Source organism: Phyllobates terribilis, unplaced genomic scaffold, assembly GCF_046119375.1.
Source record: "Phyllobates terribilis strain yellow unplaced genomic scaffold, ASM4611937v1 Scaffold_4__5_contigs__length_816908805, whole genome shotgun sequence".
Lineage (NCBI taxonomy): Eukaryota > Metazoa > Chordata > Amphibia > Anura > Dendrobatidae > Phyllobates > Phyllobates terribilis.
Genome location: NW_027362764.1, coordinates 550269788 through 550284867, shown reverse-complemented (window position 1 = coordinate 550284867; position 15080 = coordinate 550269788). Strand labels below are relative to the sequence as shown.

Sequence of the window (15080 nt, the reverse complement as noted above, 5' to 3'; positions counted from 1 at the left end):
ATAGCTAGCAAAGGGTAGGCAGACAGCTGGGGGCTGATATTAATAGCCCAGGAAGGGTGCCATGAAAATTGGCCCCCTCGCAGGCTAGAAACACCAGCCGTCAGCCGCCCCAGAAATGGCGCATCCATAGGATTCGCCAATTCTGGCACTTAGCCTCGCTCTTCCCACTGTCCTGTAGTGGTGGCAGTGGGGTAATCTGGATGTCGTCACAGCCAGACACTGAGGAGCGCAAGCATGCCTGCGCTTCTATGTGTCTGCAGCATGGCAAGCTGGATGGCAGCTTTCGGCTGCGATCCAGCCTGTCATCTGAATGTAGCAGAGCTGAAGCTGTCCTGGGATCCATGGAAAGGTAAGGATGAGGTTGTTTTATTATTTTACTTTTATTGCAGAAGACATTGGCTTCAGCTGCAATGGGCGTGATGGTAAGTATGGTTTCATTTAGAACATTAAAGAAAAGTGTGTTTTTTTTATTTCAATTAAAGGACTTTATTCTGGGTGTTGTGTTTTTTTTAAATATTTTACTAGAAATTCATGGCGGTCATGTCTAGTGTTGAGCCACCCCAGCAGTGTTCGGGTTCTGTTCAGTTCGTCGAACACCGGGATGTTCGAGGATTTGTTCGTTGAACACCTTAGAACACCGTCGAATACCGTTAAAACCAATGGCAGGCAAACAAAAACACATAGAAACACATAGAAAACACCTTCAAAGGTGTCCAAAAGCTGACAAACTGCTCAGAAGACACTCTCTTTAAAAAGCCGGCCGGCAATTCAGCAGCGGCATACACCGGTACCCGACAATTTAGACAGGAAGGAATAGAGCATCACACATAGATTAGATAGATAGAAACATGTCAGTCACATATATAAGAAGTACAGTGACAGTGTTGGTTACTGTACTTGTCATTTAGTGTTAAAGGATTTATTAAAAAAAATATTAGTGTTTTCATGCACCGTCCCTTTTAAAAAATCCGGCCGGCAATTCAACATCTGTACCCGACAATTTATAACAGAAAGAATAGAGCATCACACATAGATTAGATAGATAGAAACATGTCAGTCACATATATAAGAAGTACAGTGATAGTGTTGATTACTGTACTTGTCATTTAGTGTTAAAATAAAGGATTTATTAAAAAAAAAATTGGCGTGGGGTTCCCCGTAATTTTAGTCTCTAGCGGAGGTTAAGAAGACGGCTGGGGCAGATGTTTGAAGCCTGGGAAGGGGGTAATACCCACGGAGCTTCCCAGGCTACTAATATCAGCCCCCAGCTGAATACCTAGCCTTTACTAGCTATTAAAATGGGGGACCCCCAAAAAAATGACATGGGGTCCCCCCTATTTTAATAGCTAGCAAAGGCTAGGCAGACAGCTGGGGGCTGATATTAATAGCCCAGGAAGGGTGCCATGAATATTGGCCCCCTCCCAGGCTATAAACACCAGCCGTCAGCCGCCCCAGAAATGGTGCATCCATAGGATGCGCCAATTTTGGCACTTAGCCTCGCTCTTCCCACTGCCCTGTAGCGGTGGCAGTGGGGTAAAAGGGTTGGGGTTGATGTCAGCTTATAATGCCAGCTGACATCAAGCCCAGGTTAGTAATGGAGAGGCGTCTATAAGACACCCCCATTACTAACCCCATAGTCAAAGTTACAAAAAAACACAAACACCCAGAATAAAGTCCTTTAATTGAAATAAACACACAATTCTTTATTGTTCTAAATTAAACCATACTTACCGTCACGCCCATTCCAGCTGAAGCCAACAATCTCCTGCAATAAAAGTAAAATAATAAAGCAACAGCATCCTTACCTTTCCATGGTTCCCACAACAGCTGCAGCTCTGCTACATTCACATGACAGGCTGGACGGCAGCAGAACGCTGCCATCCAGCTTGCCATGCGGCAGACACTGAGAAGCGCAGGTATGCTTGGGCTCCCCAGTGTCTGGCTGTGACAGCATCCAGACGAGCCGAGTTCATGTCCAATGAACTCAGCTCACCTCATGTACGTCATGCCTGCGCTCTGCAGTGTCTATGAAGGATGGCATGCTGGATGGCAGCGCTCAGCTTTGATCCAGCCTGTCATCTCAATGCCATCCCAGCGTGGGAGAATTCTCCTGCTCAAGCGCTGAGCGCTGAGAATTTTCCCACGCTGTCAGTGACGTGCATGAGGCGAGCTGAGTTCATTCGACTTGAGCTCACCTCATGCACGTCACTGACAGCGTGGGAAAATTCTCCTGCACTCACCGCATGCGCAGGAGAATTTTCCCACGCTGTCAGTGACGTGCATGAGGTGAACTGAGTTCATTGGACATGAGCTCACCTCATGCATATCACTGACAGTGTGGGAAAATTCTCCTGCACTCACCGCATGCGCAGGAGAATTTTCCCACGCTGTCAGTGACGTGCATGAGGTGAGCTGAGTTCATTGGACTTGAACTCGGCTCATCTTTATGCCGTCACAGCGAGACACTGAGGAGCGCAAGCATGCCTGCGCTTCTCAGTCTCTGCGGCATGGCAAGCTGGATGGCAGCGTTCTGCTGCGGTCCAGCCTGTCACGTGAATGTAGCAGAGCTGCAGCTGTCGTGGGAACCATGGAAAGGTAAGGATGAGGTTGCTTTATTATTTTACTTTTATTGTAGGTGATAGTTGGCTTCAGCTGGAATGGGCGTGATGGTAAGTATGGTTTAATTTAGAACAATAAAGAATTGTGTCTTTATTTCAATTAAAGGACTTTATTCTGGGTGTTTGTGTTTTTTTTTTACTTTGACTATGGGGTTAGTAATGGGGGTGTCTTATAGATGCCTCTCCATTACTAACCAGGGCTTGATGTCAGCAGGCATTATAAGCTGACATCAACCCCAGCCCTTTTACCCCACTGCCACCGCTACAGGGCAGTGGGAAGAGCGAGGCTTAGTGCCAGAATTGGCGCATCCTAAGGATGTGCCATTTCTGGGGCGGCTGACGGCTGGTGTTTCTAGCCTGGGAGGGGGCCAATATTCATGGCACCCTTCCTGGGCTATTAATATCAGCCCCCAGCTGTCTGCCTAGCCTTTGCTAGCTATTTCAACATGGATTCATGAGGGATCGCTCCTGCCAAACAAACCTGATCGCCTTCTACGAGGAGGTGAGCTCACAGCTGGACCGGGCAGAGTCAGTGGATGTTGTATACCTGGACTTCTCCAAAGCGTTTGATACCGTGCCACACAAAAGGTTGGTATATAAAATGAGAATGCTTGGTCTGGGGGATAATGTGTGCAAGTGGGTAAATAGCTGGCTGAGTGATAGAAAGCAGAGGGTGGTTATCAATGGAGTAAGCTCAGGGGGTGTCAGGGTTACTAGCGGGGTGCCTCATGGGTCTGTCTTGGGCCCTATATTATTTAATATATTTATTAATGATCTAGTGGAAGAGTTGCATAGTAAAATAGCAATTTTTGCAGATGATACTAAACTTTGTAAAGTAGTTAATACAGATGAGGATAGGGCACAGCTGCAGGAGGATTTAGATAAATTGGGGAGTTGGGCCAAAAAATGGCAAATGGGGTTCAATGACGATAAATGTAAGGTCATGCATATGGGAAAGAAAAACAGCAGTCACCCATACATATTAAATGGGAAACCGTTGGGGAAATCTGACATGGAGAAGGACCTGGGCGTCTTGGTTAACAGCAAATTAAGTTGGAGTGCCCAGTGTCAGGCAGCAGCTGTGAAGGCAAATAGAGTCATGGCATGCATCAGAAGAGGAATAGGGGCATATGATGAGAACATTGTTCTTCCTCTGTATAAAGCGCTGGTAAGGCCGCACTTAGAATATTGTGCACAGTTCTGGGCTCCAGTGCTCAGGAAAGACATATTGGAGCTAGAGAGGGTACAAAGGAGGGCGACTAAGGTAATAAAGGGAAAGGAGGGAGTAGAATACCCAGAGAGGTTGTCAAAATTAGGCCTATTTACGTTGGAAAAGAGAAGGCTTAGGGGAGACCTCATAAACATGTATAAATACATCAGGGGGCAGTACAGAGATCTCTCCCATGACCTGTTTATACCAAGGATGGTGACAAAGACGAGGGGGCACACTATGCGTCTGGAGGAAAGGAGGTTCCTGCACCAGCATAGAAGGGGATTCTTTACGGTCAGAGCCGTGAGACTCTGGAACTCTCTGGGAGAGGAAGGGGTGATGTCCAACTCACTTAATGAGTTCAAGAGAGGCCTGGATGCCTTTCTTGAGAACAATAAAATTACATTTTATGCTTAGTGATAGTTAATTAATCCAGATTGGAGTCGGGAAGTGAATTTTTCCTCAATGATGTAAATTGGTCTATACCGCATGCTTTTTTTTTGCCTTTCCCTGGATCAACGCTGCGGAATAGCTGCATTGCACAAGAAATAGGCTGAACTGGATGGACGCTTGTCTTTTTTCGGCCTTATAAACTAAACTAAACTATGCAACTAAACTATTTAAATAGGGGGGACCCCATATCATTTTTTGGGGGGTCCCCCATTTTAATAGCTAGTAAAGGCTATGTATTCAGCTGGGGGCTGATATTAGTAGCCAGGGAAGCTCTGTGGGTATTACCCCTTTCCCAGGCTTCAAACATCTGCCCCAGCCGTCTGCTTAACCTCTGCTAGAGACTAAAATTACGGGGAACCCCTCGTCAATTTTTTTTTTAATAATTCCTTTATTTTAACACTGACAAGTACAGTAATCAACACTGTCACTGTACTTCTTATATATGTGACTGACATGTTTCTATCTATCTAATCTATGTGTGATGCTCTATTCTTTCTGTTATAAATTGTCGGGTACCGCTGCTGAATTGCCGGCCGGCTTTTTTAAAGAGTCGGTGCATGAAAACACTAATATTTTTTTTAATAAATCCTTTAACACTAAATGACAAGTACAGTAAACAACACTATCACTGTACTTCTTATATATGTGACTGACATGTTTCTATCAATCTAATCTATGTGTGATACTCTATTCTTTCGGTTCTAAATTGTCGGGTACCGGTGTATGCCGCTGATGAATTGCCAGCTTTTCATGTTTCACTGTGAGCACTGTTCCCATCGATTTGGGCAACCACTGTAATGCCACAACCACCATGGCTGTGGCATTACAGTGAGTGGCAGACAATCCCTGCGTGATTGATGCTCTAAATAGCGCCAGACATGCAGGACATGCTTTTAGTGCATGAACAGTTATCGAACATAACCTCGAATAGCCGAATTTTTTGCAAATCGTTCGCGTTCGTCGAACGACTCGAACACCGCCCAAAACAGCTCGAATTTGAGATTGGTGAACAGTTCTAGTCGAACACCGCTCATCTCTAGTCAAGTCTAATATTGGTGTGACTCTATGAATTTCGGGCTTAGGGCCAGCTGATAATACCAAGCTGGCCCTAACCCTTTTATTACCCAATCAGCCACCGCACCAGGGCCCTGGATGAGTTGGGTACAGCGCCAGAAGATGGTGCTTCTATGAAAGCGCCATTTTCTGGGGTGGCTGCTTTGCAGCGGGCGGTGCCCAGAAAGCTTGGGCCTCCCAGAGCTGCGGATTCCAGCCCCCAGCTGCCTAGTTATACCTGGCTGGACACAAAAATAGGGCGAAGCCCCACATATTTTTTTTTTAATTATTTCAAGAAATTCATGAAATAATAAAAAAAAAGGTCCTCCTTATATTGTTGTGTCCGGCCAGGTACAAATAGGCAGCTGGTGGTTGGGGGCAGCCCGTTTCTGCCTGCTGTACCTGGCTGGATGCAAAAATAGGGTGAAGCCCCACGTCAATTTTTTTAAAATTATTTCATGAAATTCAAGAAATAATTTAAAAAAAATTGACGTGGGGCTTCGCCCTATTTTTGTGTCCAGCCAGGTACAGCATCCAGGAACGGGCTGCCCCCAACCACCAGCTGCCTATTTGTACCTGGCCGGACACAACAATATAGGGAAGCCCTTTTTATTTATTATTATTTCATGAAATTCATGAAATAATTAAAAAAAGGGCTTCCCTGTATTTTTGTTTCCAGCCAGGTACAAATAGGCAACTGGGGGTTGGTGGCAGCCCGTTCCAGCATGCCTGTGCTTCTCAGTGTCTGCGGCATGGCAAGCTGTATGGCAGATTTCGGCTGCGATCCAGCCTGTCATGTGAATATAGCAGAGCTGGAGCCGTCCTGGGAACCATGGAAAGGTAAGGATGAGGTTGCTTTATTATTTTGTTTTTATTGCAGGAGATCGTTGGTTTCAGCTGGAATGGGCATGATAGTAAGTATGGTTTAATTTAGAGCATTAAAGAATTGTGTGTTTATTTCAATTAAAGGACTTTATTCTGGGTATTTGTGTTTTTTAGCTTTCACTATGGGGTTAGTAATGGGGGTGTCTTATAGACGCCTCTCCATTACTAACCTGGGCTTGATGTCCGCTTGCATTAAAAGCTGACATCAACCTCAGCCCAATTACCCCAGTGCCACCGCTACAGGGCAGTGGGAAGAGCGAGGCTAAGTGCCAGAATTGGCACATTCTATGGATGCGCCATTTCTGGGGTGGCTGACGGCTGGTGTTTCTAGCCTGGGAGGGGGCCAATATTCATCGCACCCTTCCTGGGCTATTAATATCAGCCCCCGGCTGTCTGCCTAGCCTTTGCTAGCTATTAAAATAGGGGAGACCCCACGTAATTTTTTTTTGGGGGTCCCCCATTTTAGTAGCTGGTAAAGGCTAGGTATTCAGCTGGGGGCTGATATTAGTAGCCTGGGAAGCTCCGTGAGTATTACCCCCTTCCCAGGCTTCAAACATCTGCCCCATCCGTCTGCTTAACCTCCGCTAGAGACTAAAATTACAGGGCACCCCACGCCAATTTTTTTTTAAGTAAATCCTTTATTTTAACACTAAATGACAAGTACAGTAATCAACACTATCACTGTACTTATTATATATGTGACTGACATGTTTCTATCTATCTAATCTATGTGTGATGCTCTATTCTTTCTGTTCTAAATTGTCGGGTACTGGTGTATGCCGCTGATGAATTGCCGGCCGGCTCTTTTAAAGAGATGGGTGCATGAAAAACGGAGGGCACTAGTGTGTTCAGTGCCCTGCTATGTTTTTCATGCACCCTCCTATATACCCTGCCTGCCTGCCTGTCTGCCTATATATTCTGCCTGCCTGACGTTTAATTGAGCACCATTCCCAATTTGGGCAATTTTTGACCTTCTGCCGACCGCCAGGAGGGACCGCCAGAAAAATGCTCGAGTTTCCCATAGACTTACATTGGGCTCGTTGCTCGGGTCGAGCACCCGAGTATTCCAATGTGCTCGACCTGAGCTTCGAGCACCCGAGCATTTTAGTGCTCGCTCATCACTACAAGAATCCCAAAATTGAAATTTGTGCAAATTTATTGTCCGCAAATCAATTTTTTTAGAAAAATTCGTAGAATTCAGCAAAGTTGAATATCAAAAGTCCACTCTACTAATTAGCTCTTTCCTTTTTCCAATGAGTTGGCAGAACTGCCGTAAAAATATCAAAAGTAACTAACGTTTTACGCAATTATGTGCTGTGAAAAAATGTTGTACCATTGTCAACAGTTGTGAGCCACCTTTCTGACGCAATTGTATTTTATATAAACCCTATGTAATAGGAGTGTAGTACAGTATAAGAACATCCTGTCATATCTCTTTAATATGTAGTCTGTTCCTTGCATTCAGACAATTTTGGTGCCATAATGCTTCATGGCACAAACTCAATAATTGATCAGGACTTAATGATGCAGTTCTTGTGTGTTTGATTTTTAATAATTAATATATGAAAAAAGAACAGGTGATATAGTTTATGGTATAAATACTTATGTTTTAAAATCCATGAAATATTTTACTGTGGTTACAGTCTACTGGTGTGTAGGCAGGAGGTTAATAAGTTTTCTCTCTTGCTGTTTGCTAGCTTACACATAGGATTAACATCAAATATGACAAATCTTAGACAAATCTTTAGCACTGAGGGAGACAAAAATTTAGTTGCTTCTCTGAGCTCTGTAGCATGAGCATCTTCCTGCTAATCAATATTGCCAATATATGACCAGGAGAGGACCTTACTGCCTGTAACATCATGATACATTTAGTTATTTTCTTAGGTTACATAACATATTGTTTATTCTTTATAGTAGCAACAACACATATAATAAAGTATATTAGAGATGAGGAAATAATTCCGAGTGGAATTGAATTCTACTGAAATTTTACAAAAATCTTCATTTACCAAAATGCGTTTTTTTTGTAGTTAGTTTCCGAGTGCATTCAGTAGAATGATGGTCGCTTCCACCATTTTTCTGAATCGTGAAGGGCCATCAAAAGTACATTAAAGTATAAAATGAAATACTCATTCTCACCTCACCACTCACCTCTACAACCCCTCCACTCCTCACGATCACTAATTTGGTCTTTGTGGCATCCTTTAATTGCTATCGCAAGTGCTGAATCCTATGAGACTGTTCTGCGCAAGAGCGTGCAATGTCATGGTGCATGTCGAAGTGTCTAGAAGTCATGACATTTTGCATGCTTGTGCAGAACTAACCAGGGCCTCATCAGAGCTGGAAGTTGGTATTTTTTACATCTTACATTTATTATTCTCTGAAATCTAGGAAGACCCCAGAGCATTAGAGACGTAAAATTTGAGGATAATGACTTTTTTATAAATCAAATATCCAAGGAGAGTCCACACGAACAGGCAAATTTGAAGTTTGCCTGATCCACTGTAATCTTCCTTATATTTTCCATCATGTAGGCACTTAAAACTACAGCGTACACTGGAATAATGCAATACTGAAAAGTCAGGCTTTGTACACATGTTCTATATTTTTTACAATTCGGCAAGGACTACCCTCTTAGTCAGCCTTTCTAGTCTACACATGACATGATCTTGATATAGCTGGCTATAACTCTTTGAATAAGCAATAATTCCTATGTCTTAATCATGTCAAGACCAGTATATTTTTCTAGTAATATTTTACCATTATTTATTTTTTATTTTAGCATTTTTTCCATGATGCATGGGGCTTTATCTATTTTTATTTTTTGTAATATCGTGCAAAACATTGCTGTTTGTTTTTTACAGTTTTTAACAGCATACATATACTTTTAATACATACTTACATTGTGTGTCCATTTTGATTAGGCTAATGTAAATATAAGGAATGGATAAGTTTGGTTCATGGGCATTGCTAAGCTGTGCTTTTAGCTAGTGTTGGAATCTTTTGTTTGCTTATAATTATATTACACCATGCATCTCGATAAGGTAATAGGAGACCTTTAGAGTTGGCAGGGGCTTTTTAATATTGTTTGCATAATCTTGCTTGTCTGTTGACACCAGTAGGGACGTATTAAAAGCACATTACTTGTACTGAAAGTTGTAACACTAATGCCGGCACCCCTGTATGGTCCCTCTTCCCCTTCCATGCAGAGACGGTGACATACTCACCTCATCGGCTGCCCGGAGAGCTCCCCATCTCCTGCTAACTGTGCACGCCGCACAAGTTTCCCAGCAGCACGTTTAGTGCGTGGCATGCGCTATCATGTTCTTTTTGAAAACGCCCTCAAGCCAATAGCTGGAAGGCACCTAGAATAAAAGGCACCCTTCCCAGTTGGGAAGTTTCTGAGCAACCCCTGTAGTTTCCCTACAGCTCTTGTGTGTGCAACTGTATGTTCCCAGGTCCTCTGTCCTAATCCATTGAACTTAGTTTGTTATCCTCATTCTGTTCCCGCATTCCTGTATAATGTGTTCATTACCCTGAAGCTGATTCGGTGGTACCTGAAAACCCTGAAGCCGCTATGGGGTATCTGAACTCTGTAGATGCACAGGTGGACCCTGAACTTGATTCTTCTCCGGCGGTATCTGAACCCTAAAACTGCACCTGTCTGAACAGGTTCTGAGTCGAGCCTAGTCTGGGACTCCGAGCCCAGTCTGTGTTGGCAAACCTGACCCTTGGGGTCAACAGCTGCAGTACCGTAGACTGCCCAGGAGTGGTACCTGGCAGCTACCTGCAGCCCAAGCCTGACTCCACCATCAGGAGCTCAGTGAAAACCAGGTAGTCGCTTAGCTAAGCCCCTCCTAGGTAAGACTGGCACCGTGGCACAGTGGGTCCACCACATGCAGAGGTTGGAAGGCCCTCTTTGGAAGGCATAGGAAGGTCAATAGGATAATCAGATGCTAATTTGACAATGCAAAAATGGGGCATGGCTACATCACAAAGTGGGTACGAGCTATTCAGCTGTTCCAAGGGAATTTCTTCTAGACAATGAAATTAGGCACAGTTGGCTCATTAAATGTAATACAGAAATGTTCCATTTCAGTTATGCTTTTGATATATTGGCATACAATTGTAAAATATATTAACAAAAACTGCTAGAGTTTCTTCTCTTAACTGTCTGAGATAGGAATAAGACCATGACAGTTAACTTAATGTTCCAAAACGGCAAAGACTGTTATAATCCATACCTCTACTCGAAGCTACAACCACAGCCAATTTTTACACATTAGGCCATTTACAGTTTTTAAAATAACTTTTCATAAATCCAATTTTGATTTTGTCATATTTCATCCATGATTTATTCTTTATTATATGACTAGATAAACCAAGAAAAACACTGAATTTTAACTTTTGATGCTTCTTTTTTTTATAGGTTATTCAAGAGATAAGCGCAATAGATAAAGATGAGCCTTCGAATGGCCATTGGTTTTATTTCAGTTTGCCACCTGATGCAAGTAGCATTAATTTCACATTAAAAGACAATAAAGGTAACCATATTAGTCAAATAATATAAGAAATCTTGTTGTATTAAATCAATTCATTAAAATGTTGCTTTAAATCTAGTAGCTTTTCTTATTTGCGATGTACATTAGATAGGAAAATTCAAATCTCAGTGAAATAAAAAAAATCTCTTGAGAAAACAATTAGTTTTGTACACCATTGTGATGAGAGCCTGTACACTTTGTCTAGATTCAACTGGAAAGGACGTGAGGAAAGGGCAGGAAAAACCTTCCAATCAGCAGCTTTCAGACATTTGGATTCAATATTGATGAATAGTTTAACACACCTGTCAGAGCTGTCCCCACAAAGCTCCTCCCTTGTATCCTTTTCAGTTTGGTGCAAGCACAGTACTTTAGCTTTACAAAGTAAAGTACTAACATTTTATTTTTTGGTACACCACAGGTGAGCAGTTACCTGGCCTTGCCCTAATGCTACCTTTAATTGTGAAGCTGCTATTAATTATGCTAAATCTAAAGCAGCAGTATTCCTATTGCATTGTACGCAGGGTATAACTCTATATATCAACAAAGGAACAAAATATTATTGTTCTAAATACCTTGGGAAATATAAAGCACTCAGATTGTCTTTCACAGGCACATATTACATATATACATATACAGTACAGACCAAAAGTTTGGACACACCTTCTCATTTAAAGATTTTTCTGTATTTTCATGACTATGAAAATTGTACATTCACACTGAAGGTATCAAAACTATGAATTAACACAAGTGGAATTATATACTTAACAAAAAAGTGTGAAACAACTGAAAATATGTATTATATTCTAGGTTTTTCAAAGTAGCCACCTTTTGCTTTGATGACTGCTTTGCACACTCTTGGCATTCTCTAGATGAGCTTCAAGAGGTAGTCACCAGAAATGGTCTTCCAACAATCTTGAAGGAGTTCCCAGAGATGCTTAGCACTTGTTGACCCTTTTGCCTTCACTCTGCGGTCCAGCTCAGCCCAAACCATCTTGATTGGGTTCAGGTCTGGTGACTGTGGAGGCCAGGTCATCTGGCGTAGCACCCCATCACTCGCCTTCTTGGTCAAATAGCCCTTACACAGCCTGGAGGTGTGTTTGGGGTCATTGCCTGTTGAAAAATAAGTGATGGTCCAACTAAGCGCAAACCAGATGGAATAGCATGCCGCTGCAAGATGGTGTGGTAGCCATGCTGGTTCACTATGCCTTCAATTTTGAATAAATCCCCAACAGTGTCACCAGCAAAGCACCCCCACACCATCACACCTCCTCCTCCATGCTTCTCGGTGGGAACCAGGCATGTAGAGTCCATCTGTTCACCATTTGAGCGTCGCACAAAGACATGGTGGTTGGAACCAAAGATCTCAAATTTGGACTCATCAGACCAAAGCACAGATTTCCACTAGTCTAATGTCTATTCCTTGTATTCTTTAGCCCAAACAAGTCTCTTCTGCTTGTTTCCTGTCCTTAGCAGTGGTTTCCTAGCAGCTATTTTACCATGAAGGCCTGCTGCACAAAGTCTCCTCTTAATAGTTGTTGAAGAGATGTGTCTACTGCTAGAACTCTGTGTGGCATTGACCTGGTCTCTAATCTGAGCTGCTGTTAACATGCGATTTCTGAGGCTGGTGACTCAGATAAACTTATCCTCAGAAGCAGAGGTGACTCTTGGTCTTCCTTTCCTGGGGCGGTCCTCATGTGAGCCAGTTTCTTTGTAGTGCTTGATGGTTTTTGCAACTGCACTTGGGGACAATTCAAAGTTTTCCCAATTTTTCGGACAGACTGACCTTCATTTCTTAAAGTAATAATGGCCACTCGTTTTTCTTTACTTAGCTGCATTTTTCTTGCCATAATACAAATTCTAACAGTCTATTCAGTAGGACTATCCGCTATGTATCCACCAGACTTCTGCACAACACAACTTATGGTCCCAACCCCATTTATAAGGCAAGAAATCCCACTTATTAAACCTGACAAGGCACACCTGTGAAGTGAAAACCATTTCCGGTGACTACCTCTTGAAGCTCATCAAGAGTATGCCAAGAGTGTTCAAAGCAGTCATCAAAGCAAAAGTGGATACTTTGAAGAACCTAGAATATAAGACATATTTTCAGTTGTTTCACACTTTTTTGTTAAGTATATAATTCCACATGTGTTAATTCATAGTTTTGATGCCTTCAGTGTGAATGTACAATTTTCATAGTCATGAAAATACAGAAAAAAATTTAAATGAGAAGGTGTGTCCAAACTTTTGGTCTGTACTGTATGTTTGAAAATATAGCTCTTGGAAGGTGTTCCATTATGATCATTGTATAATGCTGTTCCTAACCCTCACAGATAGTACATATTATTCTGTTCTGAAAAGGGAAAATCCTTCTAATTAGAGATTAGCATATAAGGCAAAATTCTAACATGCCTGTTCGTGTAAATTTTACAGGAAAATTTCATTTGCAGAGAAGTTTTTCTCCATGATTTTAATGTCCCCAGACCCTAGAGCATAATAAACACAAGATGTCAGAAAAAAAAAATATGTTTATACCCACCTTACCAGTCAAGTCTCCCACTCAGTGTTCAGTTTACACCAGGGCTTACAGACCCCAAGTTGGCTCGATGCTTGAGAAGTAAACTCCAGGGCCTACTTGCGGTCAGAAGCCATGGCCTAGAGTGAACACCAGGCCGAGATGTGACATGATGGGCAGGGAACAGCAGGGGAGCCCGGAGAGGTGAGCGGTGAGGTGAGTATTTTTCTTTTCTTTTTAACATTTTTAATATTTTGTCAGCCCTCTATCATTCAGCAAGGTGCTGGTCACAGCTGACCATCATTTTGACAAATTCATGCAAAGCAAACTACCAAAATTCTGTAGTATCTAGAGTACAGATGTTTGTAAAATTCAAGTAGAATTGAGTTCCACTTGAATAAATTCACCCATCTCTACTTCTAATGATGGAGGGCACTCAATTTGACCTAAAAGCCATATGCAAACAAGACTGAAAGTTCACTAGGGGCATGTCAATATATTCAGACTACCCCTTTTAAGTGTATTGACATGCTCCCCTTGCACTTTGAATTACATATGGCTTGTAAGCGAGAATGGATTTTTCATAACTGGCACATCACAGCTTTAAAAAAGGATGAATTTTGTTGAGTAACAATCACCTATATAGCCGCATCATGCCAATGTCATGCTGATTGACACCTGGCTACTCACTGACTTACGGGAAGCCAGCTGTCCATCAGCATCAGCTTTACATCTGCTGTGGCGTCCCATCCACAGAGCAGACAAGAAAAGAACCTGCTGCTTTGTTGACCATTGGTAAAATGAATTGGGGAATTGCTGGGTGAGCCGGCATAGATCGTACCAGTGTAGAACAGAAAGTTAGTAACTACCACTCTGGTAGTTCTTAGTCCCATACCCAAAAATAATAAGTCATGGGTAACCCCTTTAACTCTTACATTCTGACATTCACTTGTGGCATCTGTGACACCAGATTAGATTATGCTAAGCCTTTTGTATAGTTTATTAGTATTGTGTATAGTACAGATGACTTAAGGCACATGTTAAAAATAACCCAAGTTTTAGTAATGCAAAAATATAGTGTGTACATATATTTATACATGGAATATTTTGTATAATCAGTTCTCAAACGAGTCCTTAGGGAAGTACTATCAACCATGCAGTGTATCAATTTATCTTTAAGATAGAAATCGGCAAACTCCGACCCTTCATCTGTTGATGAAATATGACTCGTCTGAAGCAGCCAGTAGGCAAATGATTTTTAAACAATTTCAGTGTAATCACTACGAACTGAAGTAATTCATATGTGATGGCAACTTTTAAATAATTCACTCATGATTTGCTTTGTGATTTCTTTGAATAAATTCGCAATACAGCACTGCATGTATTAAAAACTAATGTAGCAATACATTTCTGTATGAAATGAATAATACTTACCATAAGAAGATATTTATAAATAATTTCCAAGTGGTTTTCAGCTTTTATTACATGAATATGCAAGCCCCATGTCCTTACAGATGCATGTATAGACATTCTCATTTATTGTAGCATTAATACATTCCTTTATATTATCAATTTAAGACAGATACAGTCTGAGGGCATCATTTTATTGCTCCATTTATCTCATTGTAAAACACAATGCCTCTTGTAATGGTTATTACAATCCTACCAAGTTATTACCTATGCAAAGAGATTGGTTAGAACTCATTAATCACTGGAGTGTCCTATTGCTGAGATCCCTACAAGTCCTAAAACCAGGCCTCTGGAGTGCCCCTTTCGAATGGACTGATGGTGCTACCACCCTA

General features: G+C 42.0%; 1 protein-coding gene across 2 annotated transcripts in view; it reads left to right on the top strand.

Moving 5' to 3' along the window:
• LOC141265647 (cadherin-7) overlaps window positions 1–15080 on the top strand; it is a 471557-nt gene that overhangs the window by 436009 nt on the left and 20468 nt on the right. For both annotated transcript variants that reach the window (XM_073678971.1, XM_073678972.1), the window contains exon 10: window positions 10652–10766. In XM_073678971.1, the coding sequence (XP_073535072.1) occupies window positions 10652–10766 (115 nt within the window). The remainder of the gene's footprint in view (window positions 1–10651; window positions 10767–15080) is intronic.